The sequence below is a fragment of the Lates calcarifer genome, linkage group LG13, assembly GCF_001640805.2.
Source record: "Lates calcarifer isolate ASB-BC8 linkage group LG13, TLL_Latcal_v3, whole genome shotgun sequence".
In the NCBI taxonomy this organism is placed as follows: Eukaryota; Metazoa; Chordata; class Actinopteri; family Centropomidae; genus Lates; species Lates calcarifer.
In genome coordinates this window covers 17,716,560-17,740,201 of record NC_066845.1, presented here as the reverse complement: position 1 = coordinate 17,740,201, position 23,642 = coordinate 17,716,560, and the positions used below count along the sequence as shown (strand labels likewise).

General features: G+C 40.6%; 1 protein-coding gene across 1 annotated transcript; it reads right to left on the bottom strand.

Annotated features, from left to right (window-relative positions):
- Positions 1 to 492: 492 nt before the first annotated feature.
- On the bottom strand, positions 493 to 23,642 carry htr7c (5-hydroxytryptamine (serotonin) receptor 7c). The gene is made up of 2 exons (XM_018668274.2): positions 22,687 to 23,642; positions 493 to 2,711 (listed from the first exon to the last, which is right to left on the bottom strand). Exons 1-2 carry the CDS (start codon positions 23,151 to 23,153, stop codon positions 1,973 to 1,975), a joined length of 1,206 nt encoding a protein of 401 aa, XP_018523790.1. The 5' UTR covers positions 23,154 to 23,642; the 3' UTR covers positions 493 to 1,972.

Genomic DNA, 23,642 nt, shown 5'->3' with positions numbered 1-23,642 from the left:
CACATATATCAGACTCTACCTCATCCTTGTGTCTCTACAGGACAGTTCCAGTCATGAAAGCAAGCAGACAGACTGAATAAAAGATTTAGCTCCAAGCAGATGGAGAATAAAGGCATCTTTTTTGGGTCACCATCCTCAAACACATCTCCAGAGTCCTTGTAGTCGCATGATGGCCTTGGTGCTCATTCTAATGCTATGAATGTTTCAAAGGTTTCTAGCGGCCCTTAAGGTACGTCTTCATTTCTCATGATAGACCTATCAATCTAGTCAGTGAGGATGATGAATTTTGTACGTAAACTGTGTGCATCAGGCTTTTGATGAGGATGTGCTCTGTGGGGTTACAAAGCAAAGGGGACCTGTGTGGATTGTCTCCCGTTTGAAAATGTGGGGAAAAAGATCTTTTGATTGCCAGTCTAAAGAGCTACAAATCCATCACCAGTTGTTTGCATGAACATATATCATCTGAGGTTACCAATGTAGGTCACAATGGCATTTTAACCAAGTGTTTCTTTATTTACAAAGTGTGAAATGCTTTGCCACTTCCCCAGCTTGTTTCTGAAGGTTATGACAAGGCAGTAAGACAGAGCAAACACAGAGTAATTGTAGACAGATCAATCTTACACAATATAAAATAGCTGTTAATTAGAAAATGATACAAGACAGCGGTACATCTGTTTGGAGGAAATGTACAGTATTCTCAAAAAATCGAGGTAGAAAAAGCACACACTGCTCAACTGATGACATTTGACACTGGATCTTACAGATCACCAAAGAGTTCAAACGGGAGTGTAGCCAGAGGGAAGTGACAGTGACCACATCCTGATTCAAAGGGGAAACAGAAACACTATTGACAACCATTGGAGCAAAACAGTCTCTAAATTCTTAAAGTGAAACTGCAGAGTTCAGCAGGTTTAGTTTGCTGTATCAGCCAAGAAGGTCAGCAACTAAATGTGGAATGAAACCGAACAAGGCAAAAATAAGAAGAGTGAAAAAAAGTCCACAGTATCATGGTTTCTGACAGGTATGCTATTGAGTTCATACTGAATTCAAGTGTGCAATAAAGTATTTGGGTGAAACATGGAGAAACATCTGCCAAATTATCATTCACTGCTCAAAATTTCTTATGATTTATGTATACTGCAGCATGTAAGACAAATATGTTTCATGCACACTTAACACACTTAACAAACTACTTTCAGTTTTCTTTTTATAGCAAAAAACACTGAGATTTCATGAATGGAAAATGTTCTCTTCGTGTTGCATTTTAACACCATTTCCCACCCACCTCTGTTCATTTGGCATCACCACATTCTAAACATTTGTGAAACATTTAAGGTGCTCAGGTTAAATTTAGTGAGAAGACCAAATTGAATGCTATGACTGGAGGTGAAGTGATATAAATAATATTTAATCCTGGCACAAAGCACAATACACCTCAAAGTGTTCACCTCCAGTTTGAAATTAATCTGGGACGTCCTTAAATGCATGTTTGATGAGGATGCTCAGAAGACATTGTGCACAAAACATGTTTTTACTTATCAAACATCAATTTTGTTATTATACAGAAATGTGTTGGCTTTCTGTTCTTTTTGAAAGCCCTAGGATGATAGATTGTGTTTACATGTCATTTCCTTTGTCACCACATTATCCCACCATAAATCCAGAGCCAGGACAGAATTGTGGCATATGCACAAAAGCAGTGTCGACTTGAATAGCCCATCAAGTACGCTCTATGATTTTCTTCCCTAAAATAGAATGACTGAGTCACACACACACCGAAGTGATCGTGCTGTCTCTCTGCCTTTGCGGAAGGGCCAGAGAGCCACCAACATTGACTCCCACTCTGTCAGTCTGTGTCTTATCTACAGGCCTGCTGTGTACACGTCGCCCTTTAAGCACCAAGTGTACAAGCACAGGGCAACCATACAACGTACCATCTGAGATTCTAGAAATGCCGCTGCAGTGCCCTGCCTTACACCTTGAGAGCCTCGTGCACGCCCACAGCAGACAGTCGACGGTTGATGTTACGATAACGACAGCGGAGAAGGTCACGGTAAGTAGAGCGCAGGTCTCGGTTGAAGAAGGCGTAGATGAAGGGGTTCATTAGGGAGTTGGCGTAGCCTAACCAGAGCAGCGTGCGCTCCAGCCAGATGGGCACACAACTACACTCCACTCCACAGATAAAGGGCCTGGCTGTAGACAGGATGAAGAATGGCAGCCAGCACACAGCAAAGACACCCACTATCACCCCCAATGTTGTGGCTGCTTTCTGCTCCCGTTTGAAGATGGAGATGTTCCTGCGCTCACGGTTCAGCAGGCGGGACAGGGCGGCACACTCCTCCGCCACGCCGGGCGGCTTCAGGCCCTGCATGCGCAGCGCCTCATTAGCCACAGTTTCAAGGCGATCGCGCCGCGAAAGGTCGGTGAAGCGGTGCTTGGCGCCACTCTTGCGAGCAGCCCTGAAGATCTTGTAATACATGACCAGCATGACCAGCATAGGGATGTAAAAGGCTACGGCTGTGGAATAGATGGTGTAGCCAAAGTCTTGGCTAATGAGGCACACGCCGGCTGTGTGGACGTTTTTGGCCCAGCCGCAGAAAGGTGGCAAGGTGATGGATGCTGACACCAGCCACACTCCCAGGATCATCTTTGCCATCAGCTGACCGTTCTGCCTGGCTGGGTAGGTGAGGGGCCGTGTGATCCCCAAATACCTGTGAGGAAAGGAGACAAAATAAATATCAGTGCTGACTAGGCAGCTTTTCAACAGAGCATGAAAAAGCAGTTCAAGCTACCTTTAATACCTTGTCCAATTCAGTAGCGTTAACATCTCAGAAACAAGGATGGTTAGTCACTTATCACATATAATGCACCCAGACACTCTGCTGAAGCACAGAAATCTGCTGCCTGTCTTCATTAAGATGAAAGTGCAGTGTAGTAGCATCAAATACTTGTCCACTCAATTCAAAGACAGACATTTCAATGAGAGGTCATAAGCTCTGTCATTGCCTGGTGGGCAATTAGCTGCTTTTCTATGGTTTTGGAGGAGCTTAGCAGGTAGAGATGGAGCTATCAATCAAACAGACAGCTCAGTGGTTTCAAATAGCAGCTGGCAGTGTCAGAAAAATAGAGATAAAGTGAGGTGTGAAAGGCTCAGATTTGGACAGAATTGGGAAAATAGCCACTATTTTCACAAAATGATAAATCTGTGTGTACATCTCAGAGTGTTTTGGCTGTATGCCCACCGCTTTCATCAGCATCAAATGCGTCATTGATGAAAGCTGTATATTTAAGACTCCAGGCTGTTTTTCTGGTCTCCACTCTATTGTTAATCACAAGATAAAAAGCTTTAGGGAGCACTAGCCAATTCACCTCATCGTCCACCAGTGATGGTATCAGCAGTGTGGAAATCACATTCATCTCAGTCAGCCTGGGCGGCATTCTTTTTCACTTTGTTCACGGCTTTTTAGCTGTTGAGCTTTTACACATCACGTCCAGTCTGAAAATGTTACTTTATTTTAACACATTAGCTATAATGTCTCTGCCGCGTAGTTTTGTGCTCAAAACCCAAATGCCATGGGTCTGTGTAGAATCTGCACTTAATATTCTGATACATTCAGATTAAGGCATTAACACAACTTGGCTGTCAAACATGCTAAATGCCAAAATGACTCTGAAAACCATTCCAGCGCTTTTTAAAACTTTGCTGGCACACAGTTCAGCCACAGAAAGTTGTTTGCAAATACAAAAAAGCACTGATCCAAATTTTTTGTTGGTTTTGGAAACCAGCATACAGTAGTCTGGCTTCTCTGCTACACACTGTAGCTTGATAACAACTGACAACACACAGTGAAAGTGGTATTGACCTAGATCAGAATCACTTGGAAAGGACAATAGGGCTATAACTGCACTGCAGCTGACAGCACTTGATTAGGTTCCCATCCCATCTCCCCACCCCTCACAAACACACACAAGCGTGCGTGCGCACACACACACACACACACACACAAACATCTAAAACAGATCTTTTTTGATTGGCTTTAAAAACCTGCACAGTCACCTTTTTTCAGCTTCTACTTGGACCACATGTACTATTCCACAGGCACCTGAAGCATGTAACCTGCATGCAATTCGTATGTCAGTGTTTCCATGACAACAAGTGAAACGTCCATCATTTATTCGAGATAGGTGTCATTATTTTGTCGCCCATGGCAGCGCAGGTGGTGGTATCAAGGACCATGGGACACAAGAATTGAGAGCAAGCCAAATAGACATGCCTCATTTCAGTCAAAAATAAGCTCACAGTTGTTTGTTCCATTGCTCTAAGTTCAATTTTGTACTGGATAGAAGTGAAATTTCCCTAAGAAATCTCATATCATAAGTCTAGACAGTAACTGTGGCTTCTGTATAAACTCAGGTGCCACACTCTATCACCATGTCCTTCTTCAACATCCCTTGGCTCAGTTTAGTTGTGCTCAGTGAATGTTACATAATAACTACTGTTTATTCAACCCCAGTCCCTCCAACCACTGCTCTGCCTAGCTTACAACTCTCACTTAAAATGTACTTAAGCTTTACAGGGGGGGCTGAACACATCCAGGCAAGCAATGTCAAATAGATACAAGACAGATTCTGAGATGGGTACACTTCATGCTGTGGGAATTCTTCAAAATACATAATGGATTGCCAGTAATGCAACGCTCCTCTCTGAATGCATTCTTCAGTAATGAGGAAGGTGGTTGTGGTGCTCATTTGGGGGTGGGGATATTTGAGCATCTGTGGGGAGTGGAGAGCAGTTTTCCGCAACCTATGACTCATCTTCAGCCCTTTAGAAGACAGAGCTGTTTTCTGATGCACTCTCATTGGATACAAAATCCTTTCACCATCATTTTAGACACAAATGACAGGTTGGATAGCACTCATTTTAACACTTCATTACACAGCTTCCTGCATGTATTTTAGCAAGATGAGCTGATGTGAACATCTGTGGGACCTCCACTGGTTTTATCTTGTTTTGACACAAAGACATTAAACTTTACTGATCTCTACGAGGCAAAAATGAAAGGTATACAATGAGCATGGCAAAATGAGGTTCATAGATACATAACTATGTGAATATACCAAAAGAATGTAAAATAAATGTGCAAAAGTACAACATAAATCACTGAAGATTTATTAAAACAATTTTTTTGTTGCTTTGCACACATTCAGGAGACAGAGCAACATTAGGGGGGATTTGGTGTTATGTTCCTGTCCACCTGGTGAATTAAGTCCAATATTCTGTCTGCTTTTAGCTCTGTTTTGTTCTCCACTAACTCCTGAGGAAATATCCAAATTTTAACAGCGAAATGTTCCACTATGTTCTAAATAGTTGCTGACTTCAGCAGTGTACTTCAGCTTTATAGAGCTTTTTAGCTCTAAACAGATGCAACATTAATGAGAGCTGTGAGACTGAGCTAAACCAGTTAAGTTGCAGGCCAGAAAACCAAAACAATGAGCTTAAAGATACTAAAAAGCTGCAGAGCTCAGGAGAACTGCAGACTCAGGTGATCATTTTCCATGGATTCATCACCACAAGCAATACCTCTCACGTTACACACATGTTATTTGATTCATTTTAAATCTAAAAATGATTATTTACATTTAAGATTTTTAATAAATTTTACAGTTGTGTATCTGCAATATTTAATTAATATGAGTCAAATGCATAAACCAGTGGAATTGAAGCATATTATACAAAATACATAACATATTCAAAACCACATGGCATACCTCACACCTCAGAGGAGGCACATAATTGAGCTAAAAACCAGTGGCAAGGGATTATAATCACCTCCCATAAAATAGAGTGTGCTTAACAGAAGCAGTGACATACACAGGGAGTTTAGAGGTTTTTTTTCACATCTCTGGAGGATTTGGGACATATCCACAGCCGCAGAAGCCCTCAGGGATTACCCAGCCATGGGCAAAAAGCGGGCCTGAGCTAATGGAGAATTCTATTACTTCCGCTAGGCTACCAGTATAGGGCAGAGTAAAGTGAACTATTTTCTGCGCTGAAAAACTGTAACTGGCCCTGGTTTGCAACAGTCGTCAGTCATCTCCAGGAGCACCTCTGAAACCTTTTATGTCTGAGAGGGGATACAGAGTGAAATATTTACTAAGCTGCACTTGGGTTGGGTGGTGGAGTGGTAAATTTAGAACAGGTTCTCCTAAAAAGAAAATGAGAGGCCAGGAGGGAAGTCTGTCAAATTACCTTTTTTCACACAGAAACTTTCCACTGGAGAATCCTCACTCATTCACCTCACTACTGAGGCATTTATAATTCCTATGTCATTGCACTTCAGGGCAATCCAAAATTAGCCTCTGCAAAAGTGAAGTGTTGCCCATTTTAGGGAGAATATCTTTTTTTTTTTTGTTACAGTCTATCTATGTGAGTGAAGTGGGCACAGAAATGCAGACTTCGCCTGAAATCAGACCATTTTTGTTGAAGAACTGTCTCTTCAAGAACTGAGAGGTGGAGCTTGGCTGCTTTTTATCCAGCAGTCAGTAATGTGTATTCACTGCTCTCATGCTTGGTTTGTTTCACATAAAGTGAATGAGTGTTAAAAAAAAATGGGAAAATCTGAAAACACCCAATTCCACAGCAGAATATATGGAAAAAAAGTTTGTGTCCTTATTGATTTTATAGTTTTCTAATTGTAGGTTTTACCAGCTAGGCTAACCCTTGTGAAGTTTCATTTTAAGTAAAATAAGAGACAAGAATAAAAATAAAACTATGTCTATTTCAACAAAAGTATCATCACAGAGGTTTTATTCTAAGCTGCCCTAGACTGAAGAGTACCAAATCTGTCTAGTGAGAGTTCTGGGATTTCTCCAACATCAGACAACAACCTGTCCTCAAGGAATGCTTCAGCTCTGCTATTCTATTTGAGGAACCTCCGTAAGACAGAAATTGAGCTGCTTCTCTGACAGAGTACACTGCACAACATGAGCCAAGCTGTAATTTCCTCCTCCAAGGAAGCAAACAAGTTTCAAACGAATTTGCACCTGTTAAGGTCAGGTTCTGTTTTGTTCCCTGACTTCTGCTTAGGTTAAGGTTAGAATGAATGAGTAAAACAGCAGCAGCAGTTTTTAAAAAAATCTCATTTAGGGACGCTTACATAAACCACTGAGTCATCCCCGGATAGACGCACTTCTTCCCTCAGATTTGTCGGAGGGACTGCTATCTTAGGTCAAACTGGTGTCAAACGATATGTGAATAACTGTTGAGACTTATCTTAGCCTACACATAATCAAAGATGCTTGGGAATTGCCACCTAAGACAAAAGATAAGTTTATCAGAAAGTCCAGAGGTCAAAACTGTATACTTCATTGTAACTGAGCACTTATGGACTTGATGTTTCTGCTGGCAAACATTCAGATGCTGAACAGGTGACTGTAGTATTTTAACCAGGTGTCAGATGGAACTTGCCTGAGTCGACTATAAAATATTACTTAACCCAAGTTACAAAAACACATATTTTCCATCATTATGTTCCCACATACCCCTAGTGATATCCATCCAGTCAGCTGCTAATTACCTAGTTACACCTTTAATTAGACCTTGATCACATTAGAATCAGGGTTATAGGGAGTCATAATGCTGTAACTCTTCACATTCCCATCAGCCTTAGTAGTACTTTGTGTTTAGTGCTAAGAAGCGAGTGTTAGCATGCTAATATGCTACACTAGATTAATAATTTTATATTTGCTTAACATCAGCAGGTAAGTGTTTTGGCAGAGCATGTTAGCATGCTGATATTAGCATTGAGTTCAAAGCACCTAAGAACTGCTAACATGTCTTGTTATATTGTAGTGGTGTTGTCTTTCTTTCACAGTTTTGACCTGCCTAGTAGTATAAGATCTGATTCACAAGAGAATAAGTTAGAGATCTTTCTATTCTTTCTCAATTTCATAGAAAATGAGGCTAAAAGATTTATTTATTGTTTGTGTATCCAGCAGAAATTGAGAAATTACTCATTTTCTACTCGTCTTGCCAACACACACCTTGAAATCAATGTTCTTTTTGTCTGCAGCCTGGCAGAACTTTGTTACACTGACAGATTCAAAAGCAGAAACTCAAAAGCAGAAAGCAGTGGTTTAGAGACAAACACGGTGTGTACTACTGCGGCTACTACAAATACATAATCAATTTACACTGCATGGTGAAATTTAGGCTATATTCTGCTACATACATACTGTTTATTTTTAAACAAGATACTATTTTAGAATTATCTCTAATCTGGTGGGTGGGGCAGGGGAGGGTTTAAAAAGATGAATGTTTAAAATTTGGGTCAAAGACTGACACAAATTATCTATAATCCTTAGCATGATTCAGAACCTCTGGCCAGCTGTAGGCCTCTTAAATAATTCAGCTTTTCAATCCCCTTCAGATGGCACCCCTGACTACCCTTTTAAAACTATTATACTTCGCTTTATACAGCTAATCATGTTGCAGTGGTAAGCTTTTTTAAATGATGAGCTATATATAGAATCATTGTATACTTGAAAGACACACCTAGTTTCACACAGTGCACCTACATCTGACTTTAAGTCCTGACGTCTTTATTATGTTTTACTTCCTCCTAATTGTTGTAAAGTGTTAGTGTGGATATATTATTGCCTTCCCAGCACAGCACACCACCTGTCCCATCTGGTGGTTTACAGGCTCTCAAAGCAATAGTGATGATGGGCAGCTATTAGTGCTACAGTGATAAATGGATTCCCCCTCCAACAGACAGCATGTCTATTCCTGTCAAGGCTGGGTGTCCTTGGACAACAAAGCAAATACCCTACGGTCTCTACAGAATAGAGTAGGGTAGAGAATAGGGTAGTAGACTTGAAGAGAATGGCAACTAAACTACTCAAACTCAGCAACACAAGAGAAGCTAATTCAGTAAAACCTCAGATGATGTTTAGCTGTTCCAAATGAACACACTCAAAGGTGGTCTTAAAAGGGTGCCATGATAATAAGAGGTGACACATAGTAATTATTCAAATGGGAATAACAGTGAACTGAATTTGGGGAAATATGCTAATTCATTTTCTTGCCAAGTTGGATGAGAACACTGATACCACTGAATTCATTCCTGTACATTAAATATTAAGCTGGTGCCATCAGCTGGTTAGCTTAGCATTAGGGAAAGCAAGGGAAAACAGCTAACCTGGCTCTGTCCATTCATCCAATAACTATAAAGTTTATCCTTTGAGGGTCATGGGGAGGCTCCAGCCAATCCCTGCTGACATTGGGTGATAGGTGGAGTACACCCTGGACAGATATAGAGACAAACAATCATTCATTCTCAGATTCACACCCAGAAGCACTTTAAAATTGCCAAACCTTAACCAAACCTGCATGTCTTTGAACCGTGGGAGAAAGCCGGTGTACCTGGAGGAAACCCATGCAGGCCTGAGAAGAACATGCAAACTCCACACAGGCAGTTCTGGGCCAACTGGCCACACTGTGCTGCCTGGCTTTGTCCAAAGGTAAGAAAATCCACCTACCAGCAGCTCTAAAGCTCACCAATTAATATGTTATATCTGTTTAAATTACACAGAAAACTTCACTTTGGTGGAGTCATTTTGTTACCTTTGGACCACCTTAAAAATCCTAACTAGCTCAATTTTCTAGCTTCATTTTATTTTTGCCAAACATATTTTCAAGGTCAAAAATGAACTTTATTGCTCAGAATTAATATACTCTTCAGTCATATTGAATCTTTCTGTTTTATTGCTCTTGCTAGCTGCTGCTGCTTTCTGGTAAGAACAGCAGTCACTGCTGCTGTACAAGCTGAAACACACCACTGACATCCTGCTTTTATCTATACATGACTCCAATGCACGGGAAAGCTGAGTACAGTATGTGCATTTCATTTTAAGTTTAAGAAAAAAACAACAATTCCCATCACACACATTATTTATCATTGTTCTCTTCTCTTTTCAGTCCACTCCTCTGACTCCCTGTCCCACCAGACACTCACAACATCGTCTGGCCCTGATGTCTCACTGGTGTTTCGACCTCTTCACTGTGATAATAGCAGCGTCAGAGAGCTTCTCTCTGCTCTTACGGTCCTCAAGATACTTGGAAAGTACTCACACATATTTCTTGATCTGTGATCCGCAGCCTATTGGTCAGTCTATCATATTACTGTACTGGACAGCAGTGATATGTGTAGCTCCATTCATTCCTAATGGTTCTAGGTGTTTTTCCTGCCCCTGCATGTGATGGCTTTGTAATTCAGTGGGGAAGATGCTTTGAACTAACAACAAAACAACAAAATACATACATCATGATAATAACATTTCTGAATAAAGACTGTGGTTAGGCTGCAAAACTTTTGCTTATGGTTAGGCAACTAGGGCTTATATACACACTATATCTGCTATTGATTTTATTATTATCTGTGAGTGTGCATACTTCAAGTCATCAAGTCTTCTGTCTCTCTGGTCAACGTTGAAATCTAGAAATTACATTTCTACATCACAAAACCATTCCCTCATGTACATTGTGCTGAACATAATTTCTGCCTTTATTATGTTCACAGCCTACATGAAATGTGAATGAAATCAATGAGTGAATGAAGGGCTGCATACCCAGGCAAACCCACCAATATGTTTTGAAACAACCAACATTCATGGCCTATTGAAACTTTACATCCAATACAAATAGACAGAACCACAGTAGAGTGAGGTTTAGTACCCTATGCTTATTTTCCAAAGTACTGAGTGTGCCTCCCACAGCAAAAGCTAAGTAACACTTTGTTCATGTCCAGTTCATCAATCAGGTCTAGATATAAAAGACATTATTGCCAACATTCTGCCTGGCTTGGATGTTACTACTTCATTACCATAAAACCTGAAAGTGGGGGGACAAAAAGTGGCATTGCCCCTCCTTACTCTGGCACCAGTGATCTATCAATCTATCTAGAAACAAATGAAAGATATAGTCAGCAAACATTTTACAGTTCTGTTCACTATCATTTTTTATGATTTGCCAGATATGTTTCATCCAACATGTACAGTACGTGTTGTTGCACAGAAGTTGTACATAAACTGGAAACTTCTGGAAGACGATGTTGCTCAGAACATGTTAAAGTGAATGTGGGAAAAGGGACTGAACACCAACATCCATGACCTTAAATATCATCGAGGGTTATTGCAGAAAATATTCCTTAACAGGGTTACATCCAGTTTCTGGGTTTATCCCAACTTAAATAAATGGTTACTGATTTATTCCCCAGTTGAGGCCCAGACTGACATTACTTAGTCCTCTTTAATAAATATGCAGATCTTCTTACTTTCTTTCTTGTTCAGTTAATATTCTGGCGAAGATGTAAATTGGTCACAAACTTAGTTTTCATGGCCTCACCTATAAATAATCATTATGTAAGCAAAATAATGAGGTTAACACAAAATTTACATATGCATAACAACAAAGACCAGCACTTTTAGGAAGCTTCTCAGTCAACAAAAACGTTTAGTGAATGCCCTGTGTCTCTGGTGTTTTTGGGTGGTGTAGCATGTGGTGTGCACTGCCTCCTGAATCTGGGCCAGAATGTTTTCAGTAGGGACAAGACGAGTTAAGAAACAAGACAGTTTTCTGTGTCATCGGAGTCTGCATTAGTAAATCAATCTACCTCGTCACACCACTTACTTTTACTTTCTGAATGGATTTTTTTGCCTGGTGTTATGCATTTAGGTATTTTCTGCTCCCTGTCAATTCTTTAATGGACTTCCATTATAGTGGCAGCCATGGTGACCAGATTTGTGTTGCAGCTTTTTAGCTCTTTTTAGCTCTTTAGTGTGTTTGTAATATAGCATGTGAAGTTCTACTGCTGACCCACCAAAACATACATTTACTGCAGCTTCAATCTGCAGACTCATTTAGCAAGATCCCAAAACACTCTCTCAATATTAATGAGTGCGCTAACTCTCTCTTCATTATTATACAATGACTAAAGTCTGTTAGTGGAAGGTGAATAAGTATGTGCCAGTGAGTCCATCTTCCTCTCCTTTTTCTGTCATGATGATGTGAGAGAGCGAGTGTGAAGAGCCCCTCCATCTTTGTCACCTTCCCCTCGGTTCTGTCACTGAGTGCACTTGCTCTCTCAAAGGACACCTCAAAAACTAAATAAGCTTAGAGGAAGTCTCAGATGTGGGGGAGGAATCTAATTCTCTACTTCCTCCCGTTTTGCTTCTGACCTTTTAGAAAAAATGTTGAACAATTTTAGTTACCAAGGATACCACAGGCAGCTCCTCTTCTGAGCCGACTCACTTTCTTCCAATTTGGTATGTAGCCAGCAGTTAGTATAGCTGAAGTAGCTGCACAGCCCATTATATGTCATCATTCCATGGCTCGGCAAATGGAAAAGGACAGTGAGGAGGACTTGCATCTAACTTGTTCCTGAGTCAGTAGACACCACCATGTAACATAAAGGCAGCAGTTGAGGACAGTGCTTTTTTCCACCTCCTATTCTTTTGCTGACCTTTATTTTTGGGACATGAAAATATCACAGACCTATTTAAAAAGTAACTAACTATATCTCTATTAATTCAACATGGAGAAAGATGCCCTGAATCTTTTTATCCTCCTGTGCACACATAGAAAATGTGAGTCTCCATTGTGTAGTTCTGATACATAAATTCAACACTGAAACATTTTTTATAGCACATAAGCCATACTTTCCATTTTTCATTATAAAGAAAAACATAACAACAATCCTGGAAAAAACAGACCAAAATCCCCACATCATTCATATTCAAACTCATATCAGCATAACGTGACATGTACCATGAGGCCTAACAGCATAATTAGAGGTGAATGAAACGTAAATACAAAATTTTAATTTACTTTACACAAATCAATGGCGTTATTATGTGAAATTCTTATCTGCCTCACACAGGATGATGAGTGAAAACATGTTCAATTCATATATCCTACACAAATTTCCACTATAATTAAACACGTCAACCAACCCTCATTTACAATAAACCTAATGTTTTTTGTGTCATTATTATGTGTTTTTCATTCCCAAAAAATAAAATTTTTTACACAACAATATAACAGGATAAAAAAAAATAATAATATTAAAGTATATCACCCAGTACCAAGTATCATTGTATCTTCTGATACAACAAGATTAGAGAGAAAAGAAGAGAAGAGAGAAGAAGAAGAGCATTTCATCATGAGAAATTCTGACATAATGATTGCATTCATACCACTGTATTCATACCTTTTCTGCATTCCTTTTAATGTTTCATGTAAAGAACTTTGAATTGCCTGATTGTTGAAGGGTGCTGCACAAATAAATGTGCTTTGCCTTGCTGAAGACCTCTCCCAGTAGATTGACCTGTATGAAACAACAATTGCCTCATCACTGTTTAATAGCAGCTCATATGTAACATCACTCAAAGGCACCAAACATCATCAAAGAAGCAGATAAATGTATATACAGGTGCTCGCTCTCACTGGTATTGCAAGTATAAACCATTTCATATTCGAAAAGAGGAATTCTGACATTTTTTTGTTCATGTAAAGTGCTCTCCAGTATTTGCAACCCAAACACAGGAGATCTGAGGATGCCTTTAATCTTCTAAATGATTAATTGGATCTACTGTATGTCTCCAGTTTTCAGCCAGATGTTGGGTGAGTCAAATTAATGGAAAATACACAACCTATAAATTAATCAATTAAGTAGTATTCTATAAAAGCAACATTTAGGTAAAACAGACAAGAAAGTGCATGAAGGGAATACCTTATGTTCAGCTATGCCAGAATAATAATTCAAGCAAAAGGGGATAATAGCATCTTTACTGCTAACATCAGCAAGACTGATATTAATGTTTTTCACTGGAAGAAAGTAAATTGAATATAATTTGATTTTGAATCAGATGACATACATCAGAACATCAGATATGGAGGTGGAATCTATGTTCTTGTCTGAGCGGTGTGCACTAACCAGACAAAACTATGACTGATGACAGGAATATGCATTACAGGAGCAATTTTACTGCTGTTTATCTCGCCTATGAGCAGTGAGAAGGAGACAGTAATTCAAAGTTATTCAGCCTCTCTCTACTGGAAAAACAGATTTAAATGCACAGTATCACATTTGTAAGTTTCCAGGATTCATCTCAATGCAGGCTAATTTGAAAGACAGACAAACAAAATACCATTATAGGTGAGCAAACACAGCTGTGACAAGGTAATCACACTGATAATACAGATCCAGTGAAAGAAAGGTCACTTTTGTGTTCCCAAAGGAGTGCACATAATGATGGGTAAGAAACAGAAGAAATGGCTAATTCACCCAGGTGGCGCACAGATTATCAGATTGCAAATTTCAATTTAAGGAGACATTAGGGAAAATGATAAAGACTGGAGGATAATAACAGACAGAGCAGGAGTTCCTGGTTAGTTTTCAGTCAGAGGCGGAGCAGCACACAAACACACACTTGAATTTGAACTTTAGGGTGGCGTAGAGCGACAGTAAATATAGTACAGACTCTGCCGTCTCACTGGGCCTAATCCTCTGTGTACATTCTCACAAACACAGACACACCCACACAATCCCAGCACTGCCAAACTGTTGAATGCCTAAAAAACTGACCAACAAACCAGTGTCTCAAAAACTTCTGCAAAGGTGGGATAGGAATGCAAAACAAAAACAAACTCACAACAAAGTCTCTCTAATAGCATTTAATAGCTGCAGTTGTCATGGAATTGTAGACATTCAGATTTCCATTTTCTGGTCACTTCAAGTGTGGCTCCATCAAAAGCAACTACTAATGGATAAGATAAGATTGTTTTTGTTGACAGTTGTTTCCAAGGTCAAGAATGAACTGTCACTCGACTGTTTCTCCAATGTTAATGCACTGGATTACATTTGATTTTGCTTATGCCTTGAGTTTTCCTACTCCCAGTACGTCAAATACACACGCACAGGCATTTTAAAATGCGCAGGGCTGCATGCAGTGCAATGACCCAGTTACAGTAGTAGTCAGTTCTGGGGTTCAGTGTCTTGCTCAAGGGCAGCTTGGCAGTGATGGGGGTGCCATAACTCAATTTGGTACTTTTCACAGCTGGAATACCAACTCTGTTCAGTGCCAAGGGGGCAGAGTAGAAAATGAGTTTAGAATTAACTGACAACTGACAGTAAACATCTATGTGTGGTGTGTGTACGAGTGGTGTGCCTGTGAGAGAAATATGAGGCAATTAATTAATGATTGCATATCTGAAGGGATTGCTTTTAAAAGCTGTTGCCTTTGCTAGCATTGCAGCATGTGCTCAAGCAGAGACACCTATAGTTTATGCTCCCAGTAAATATAAATACACATGAAATTGCAAGATTGGTCACTGGTTTAAAAAGTCAACTTCTCAGTGATTGTTAATGGGGTCATTCATACTACCTGATTTAATGGACCATATGAATATTCAGTTCATGTGCATGAGCCGAGAGCGAGAACTTGAGTTGCATAGTTATTCTTCAACAGAGGGAATATGTTAAATGTTCAAAATATATTATCTGCAATCCACAGCATGATGTGTGTCTGTGTTTGTTTGCAGCCTCTCAGCTCCATCAACAGGAAACCCATTATCTCACTGCTTGGTAAATGCTTGTTGGCCCTTTGCTCAATCTTGATGAATAATGGACCCCACCTTTGTTATGCCAAACACAAAGCATGATTTATGCCGCAGTAAAGTCACTCAGCACTTTGCCCTTTTCTGCTTCCTGTCCCTGGAGATTGCTAGGTAAATAGGATGACAAGCTGGGAATAGCAAAATAATACTCAGATCTCTATCTGTGGAGTGGTTACTAATCCATCATCCTCCATGTCAAATCGCACAGGAAAATGTAACATACCAATACTGCTGCTGATGTATGACCATTGGGTATCCCCAGCTTTTCAGGAATTAAGGGTTTCTAACAAATTTTCATCAAGCCTGTGGTCATAAAAGTCCCCCGAAACATCAGTAACTGTGTATAATTTCACTTCAAGCAAGTAAAACAGAAACATCAAATTGGGGTCAGATGGTTTTTACCCAACAAAAGGGACATGCAAATTATTCAAAACATCAACAGAACAGGCCAGAACAACCTCCTTCATAACCTAATTTTCATTTGTGAAAGCACTTTGGCTGGATATTTTCATTTCAGTCTTTGATCCATCAATGCCACTGCTACTTTTCAAATATGAGGCAGAGCTGGATTCAAGAGCTCACTGATTAGTTATGTAGGCAAATCTGATTTAAGTGGCTTCCAACAGAGACAACCAATAAATCAAAACAACACTAGGTCAAAATCCAGTATATGGCTGGACCGAGTATGGTCTTTGTAATACAATAATTAGCATATTCATGACATCATCACATCGTATTCCTCAGCCCTCTCTGTGTTCACACGTAGTGTTAATACATGGCCCAGTAAAATTAAATGTTAACCAGCGATCACTTCCAAGCCTTTTCAAAGCTGCAGCTCTGCACTGCTAAAATCCTGATTTGATAATAGTGACGTCCCCTGACAAAATCACTATATGCATAAATTGAAGACAAAGGCTGAGCTGTGATTTCAGCTATATTTACTTACCTAAAATGTGAACTGTTACTGGAGCATGAATCTCTGTGCTGTTTAAACACATGTAGCAGTTTCAAATATTATTTTCCTCTACCATAAATTCTAACCAAGTCCCACGTAATGGAAAGGGCCAGCCTCTCTGCATAAGGCTTTCTCTCAGTTCTCTCCCTTAACCTTTCCCCTCACTTTGGAGTGTCCCTCCAAAGCTCTTCACAGAGCAGCAAGGGGCAGTGGTCAAAGTAACTATGCTGTGGAATAGGTCACTCAATATGACCTGAAATCCACAGCAGAGCAAAATCTACATGTGCAGGGTTATCATTCGCAATGCTAGTGATGTGGCTCCAGGGAAGGCAATGTTGACTGGTCCACCACTTTGGTCCAGACTAACAACTATTGCTATAACTGCAACTAATATGATACCAACCAAACATTAGCATGTTTCTTTGTCATTGTGCACATACTAGCATATTGACATTAGTATTTAGCACAAACCATTGCTTTAAATGCAGCAGGGCTGCAAACATGGCTGTAGACGATTACTCTTGATTTCTTCTTCCTCTCCCTCTTGTGTTGCTCATCAGATCACATTCAGTTTAATGTTGCATTTCTGCCCTTCACTGAATACCCTTTCCTTGCAAATTAAGGGGATCACTTCACAGAGAACAAAGTGAGAATTCAATCAGAAGAGGAAGGGAAAAGTAAGTAAATGCACCGTGTGCATTGTTTCATTCAAGTGACCTCCAACTCTAGAGATGGTAATGCACTTCACCATCTGTTGTCAGTTATCTGCAAACTAGTCAAACATATTGATGGCTTAGCAAAATATTTCTTATAGTAAGTGGAAATGAGAAATATTTGGACAACTAGAGACATTTGAAACATTTAATTGAATGTTACCATGTTCACTATTATGTTTCTTTTCTGAATTAGCACTATACTAGAATTTAGTTGGTTTGAATGATGACCTTGAGCTGTCTAAAGCTATTCATTCTTGCTTTTTCAGATAATTCTCACTAAGATATATTTTGTTTATCAGAGATTTAAAAGTGTGTGTGTGAGAGAGAGAGAGAGAGAGAGATTCCTCATAAAACACTTGGATGCACAAATATTGTACATATGCATTCATTTCACACGTCATCAGCAGGTAGACAGAGTGCTAAATCTGCTAAATATGGAAACTTCCACATGCCTTGTATGCAGCATACTGTGAAGGACCCATGCTGCACCTGCTGTAGCTGCCGTAGATTTGATAACACGCCAGAACTAAATACTTTGTTTTTCCTAATGAACCAACAAGAAGCCCTAATATTTCTTACACCATGCAAGAAAAATTGCTTCAGCTCCCAAGCAAGTAACCTAAAAGCCTTTGTAATGACCATGACCTCATGATTCTCAGAGCCAATATTCTGGTAAAAGGACAGATCACAGAGTCAACAAACAACAAGCAGCTGCCATCATTTTGCTCTCCTCCATCTGATTTTCTCTTCTCAAACATCTCAATCCCCTTCGGGTCCATTCCCACACACACTGCCCTATCTGATCACATGATCAGTGGACAATTTGTCTCTCACTTCATGCACCTCTGTAATAAAAGTCAAACAGACAGTCAAACAGGATGGAAACGGAGCTGTGGTTTATAGTACAAGCAGCACCTATCAATGATTAACTTGCCAAATGCTGTCTCACAACATTTTTATTTAATGGTGCTGTGAAATATTCTCATTGACAGCAGTTTTGCTCTGGAAGAAGTGCTTGTTTACAGGATATGGGTAGTGATAGATTTTAAATTTAAATGTTGTTTCTTCTGTAAGGATGAGAGTGGTTAGTCCCCTCAGTTTGAAATAGCAGTGGTGGCTTGTAACGTTAAATGTGCCCCTTGTGGTTTCTAAAACCTCTAAAATGTAGCAAAATGTAGTCTGTAAACTGCTTGTGATCATAGGATTTAAGAATTCAGTGTAACATCCTATTTAGTACTGATTTAGCATTCCTTTACAGGCATGAACTTCCTTTGATCTAATCTCACTGGCCTAGCAGGATATGTCCAATCCTCCACATCACATTTCGGCGAGGTGGCCACTAAATGGGAGGTGAATAGTGCCTGAGAGAGTGGAGCTTAGGCGTCACATCACATTACCTGAGGATGCATCAGCTAGGTCAAGTCATCTGTGTCTGCTGCTGCTGCAGGTGGATGTTCCCCAGCTGCACCAAGCAAGCGCTGTCTCTCCTGGGACCAACGTACACGCTGACCTCACAAAAATATTATCAGATGTGGAGGGCAGGTCGATGTGGGAGTTGTGTGTGAATTTGGCTCATCATTGACACACCAGTTGGCAGAAAGGATGTGAAGGCTGTGGCTAATCCTGCTGCCATCTATGGGCCCTAGCTAGCGTGATTTCCTCCCTCAAATTCCCTGCAGGAGCTTACCAGGTGTGATCACACCTACACTGTATTTTTCTTTAGTCTGAACCTTGGTGATAAAGTTTACTGCAGTTATGTGATATTTTTTCTTGACCTACATCCTATCCATCTTCCACAAGTTCACATACAGTTAAGCCAGGCTATATTTGATTTGCAAATTTAACTATCATCTGTCTCTTGCTGTACCGAGCTCCCCCTTTCCTTCAGTACCGTCTTTTCTTAGACGTCTGAGGAACTACAGAAAAGGACTACCCTCTCTTCCCACTGTTGTGAATAAATCATTCATATTTGACTTTTGAATTATTGAACATACAACATATTACTCTCAGTGAAGGTAAGAACTGACTGTAGGCAAAAGAGATACTAACTTTTTAGGGAAGTGGTCACGAAAAGTCTTTGCTAAAAGTGCATGCTGGGATGTCTTATGAAAAGACCAGACCTACATTAGTTTGGACTGGAGATCTTGGGTATAGAACTTCTCTTTTATTCACTTATTCACACTGAGACTGGACCTTTCTGCTGTGAGTGGATCAATGCTGTGATGTGTTAGCTTCAATTTGCACTGTTGAATCTCCACTTAAAAAGGCTGGAGGTGATGAATGGGTACTCATCCGTAAGCATGGCTTTCAAAGCCATAAATCAACATTTCCACATACAGTGCAAAATACCAATACCACCATTCTGCAGTTATTCTGACATGACCTAGCCATGATCCCAACAGCTTGTTATTATTGTGTGAGAAGAGTTACTAAATCAAGTTCCATAAGGACAAGGCTTGGGTTGGGGGTTTATAGATGTTGCCCTCCTTATTAGATTCAGGAATGGCAGTGTTGGATTTTTATATGATTATTATAGGATTTTTGCATTAATGTGATCATGCTTTGATTTGCTAGATGTTTAATTTGCTAAATTAAATAATAGAATCTAAAGCAACGGTTCTTTTCATGTTTAATTTATCCATTAACAATTTCTGAATTCATTTTCCAGAAAATGTACTGTATTATACCATGGTATGCACTGTTACATATACCATGTTTGGGAAAGTTATTCATATTGCTCATGTCTAATATTACATTGCAGGTTGTATGGGCTCCCTTAATCTAGATGGTTGTGTATGCTAATGTGGGAAAATTAAAACAGCTTCAAGCCCTCTAACCACAATATTGCTCTCTCACGTTGTTTCCTGTGACAGGAAACAGGCCTTTTTGCAACATGATGTGTAAGTTTACTCATTATAGTGAGTATTTAAGTCAAAAAGTAGTCGTAGTTGTTGATTAAACTTGTGTTAATGTGGATGGTGAATGTCAGAGATTCTTTCTTCTACCAGGATGACAGATTTCTCTCTGAGAGCATCCACGTCAAGCCTGTCAAGTCCCTGAAGGACCATAAATTCTTTGGCCTCACACACTGGGGACCACTCCTCAGGCACCAGCTTGTCCATATTGACATATACAGTGCAGCATCTCCCCTGTAAACCTGAAGGAGCTCTGAGAGATAATCAGCATCCCTCTCTGCAGTAGAGCACCTCGTCTTCAGGGACTGTATAACCCTGACAAATACAACCTGTTCAGTCCTGAGCATCATTTGCAGAACTCCCAACTCTTCAGCTTCATTTTACAATGCATGTCCTTGGAAATCCTGAATGACAGTGAGAGAGCCCTAATTACAGCTAATCATGTGTCTAATTGGCAATTCCCATCCTAATGAATTCTCTCTATGATTCCTATTGTGATTCATATACCAAACGCATTTTGCATTGTGTAATTAAAATTAGTCTGTTTTCATGGAGATCAGTGTAAACAGTTCACAGATCTGTCTGTACAGCTTGTGTGGGAATGGAAATAATCCCAAACTGACATCACATTATTTTAAATTCTCAGTTTAGTCCTGTGCTCGGTACAAGGCAGGGGGACTTGGAAAGGCTCTGCTAGAATAGTGTGGTTTGGGTGGGTGTGCACGCTTTGAATTCACGGCAACACATTCAATCATCCACTCTATCGTTTTCAGACTTGCTCACTCACAGGTGGGTCCATTTGTCCTTTCTGAGTATATGAGCAATTCACATGTCTAATCACAGACAATAGCCGTGACACCTGACAGAGCTGGTTTGCCACACTTCCACTTATCCTCTACTGGATGACAAAGAGAGGACAGGTTTCCCCACTGGCATTGTTTATTTCCACTCAGGTCTTGTATATTTCCTGAGGTTAAGATGGAAAAAAACAAATTCTAGGAGGATGTTGCAAAACGATGTGTAACTGGCTTCATACTGGTCAGGCCAGCTCATGACTTCACTGAGGGATGAGAGACCACAGATGGCACCCTTATCACAATCACTGTCCATCCACCCTCAGTAATGACTGTGACCTCTAACCTCTGAAGGGCTAGTCTGCCTCTACCCAACTAATCTTATCATCCCCTGTTCAACCAGGCCAAAACGCAGTTATACCTCTGTCAGCATTATTCCCAGCTGACTCGAGCGATCACACTGTATCACAGCGTGATATCTCTGATCCATTTCCTCCCATGATATCATTAGCTCCTCAAGCATACTTAAGTCCCTCGTGTTCAGTGCATGAAACATGAAACACACATAATTGCGGGTGCAGTGCACTGAGGTAATAATGCCTGATTGGCATTAAGGAAATAATCAGATCATCAATACCACAATGAGCTTTTGTCTTCATTAAGGTTACTGAGGCAGAACAGTAACACTGATCACTTGACTTTTATTTAATTGTGGATTGTAGTGGGAGCAGTGGATATGTCTTATTTGTCATGAGCTATCAGGCTCAACTATGGTATTATGAGCAGAGATTCCAAAAGAAGCTGCAGCATACCTGAGATGCAGAGTGGATCATGATGGCTCTTGATGGGTGGGGATGAGCACTCAAGCTTTTGCTCTCCCCAGTTTAAAAGTAGAATTTAAAAGGAAGTCTCCGTGGGGCGTTTGAGAACTCACTTTCATGAATAATTCTGGAACAGTGTGTTGATGCAAAACACCAGGTTGGTAAACCTCATATTTATGTATGTAATGAGACTCAGAAACTGTATTTGTAGTTGAGTTTTCTCAGAAGTGAGCTGCTGCAATGTGTGTAAAATGAAATCCAGCAGCTTCTGCTTTGATTTTATTGTTATGGGGGCGTAATAATTGAGGGCATTTGCGACCTATGTGCCCTTAACAGAAATGTAGAAAGTTGGTAAATCATTTATCAAAATCGTAGCAGCTGTAAGGTCGATGGGCGCTGATCCTAAATGCCGATTACTGGAGACACTGCCCATGGTCCGGTCAAGCAAATTAATTAAGCGTGCTATAAATTAATCACAGTCTGCGCATTAATTTTCTACATCAGTGGCTTTAACCGCACAGATAATCATAGGCACGGTTGATCTGGAAGAGGTCATTCTCTGGTGCAAAAACGCCCAGTTATTTCATGCGTTTAGATTACAGTTCATTACTTCATTAGACACTTGGACTCTCCCTACCCTCAGTGTACTCAAGAGCTTTGGAGCAGCTTATAAAAGGCCAGATGTTTGTCGTCACCCTGTCGTTTTAAGCGCAAGGCGCGCTGCATGCGTAATTTTGGTGCCGTGGCAAAATGACAGCCTTCACTATCGAGGCAGCTCCACTCCGGCTGCTAACTTTGAGAAGACTCACCTATCCACGCTGATGACACACAGGGTCATGATGGAGGCAGTGCAGCACATTACATCCATGCCGATGAAAATGTTGCAGAACACCTCCCCAAAAAGCCACTTGCCCCCGGTGAGGTCTGTCACTATCACAAACGGCATCACAACTATGGCCACTGACAGGTCCGCCACTGCAAGGGACACCAGAAGGTAGTTTGAAGGTTGCCTCAGTTTCTTCACCACGCACACAGCGATCACCACCAGCGTGTTTCCCATCACGGTGACGGCCGTGATGATCGCCAGCATAACCCCGATAATGATCTTCTCCGGGCGCCCGAAATCCAGCAGCTGCTCCCCGCACGACTCGTTCCACATGGCTGTGGGACTAGCGGTGCCGAGGATGTTGTAGAAGAGATGCAGAGAGCCATTGATAACTTCGGAAATATCCCCTCTCTTGTTATTAGTGAACTCATTGCCCGAAGTATTGTACATCACGACAACGCTATCCCGGTAGGGGTGCAAGGGACGCCTCGCCAGCGCGCTCCAATTACGCGCATATTTGGATATGTGTAACCTGCTCTCGGCTCCTGTCCAGCGGTTTTAGACTGAGGCTGTTGCAGCTGCACCACATCAGAGCAGCCAACAAGTCAGAAGGGTTCTTGACTGGTTCCTGTTTAAGGATCATCCGTCTGAGGAAGCGTTATATAGGCGCGTGGTCCATCCCCAGTGAACAAAATAACTTCTGCTCCAAAACTGTGAAATTATTATTATTTTTTAATCTGGCTGGTCCAGAACTGCTTGTTTCTCACTGCACGACCCTAAGAAAAATGGACTATATGGGGAGTTGTGCTGCGCAAACCGCACCTAACCATGTGACTGATCGCTTAAGACGCACAGACAGCCTCCAAACTGAGCACACGAAGGACACAAGAAATACAACATCGGTTTTAAAAGTGAATCCAAGCGCGCAAACCCAAGAAT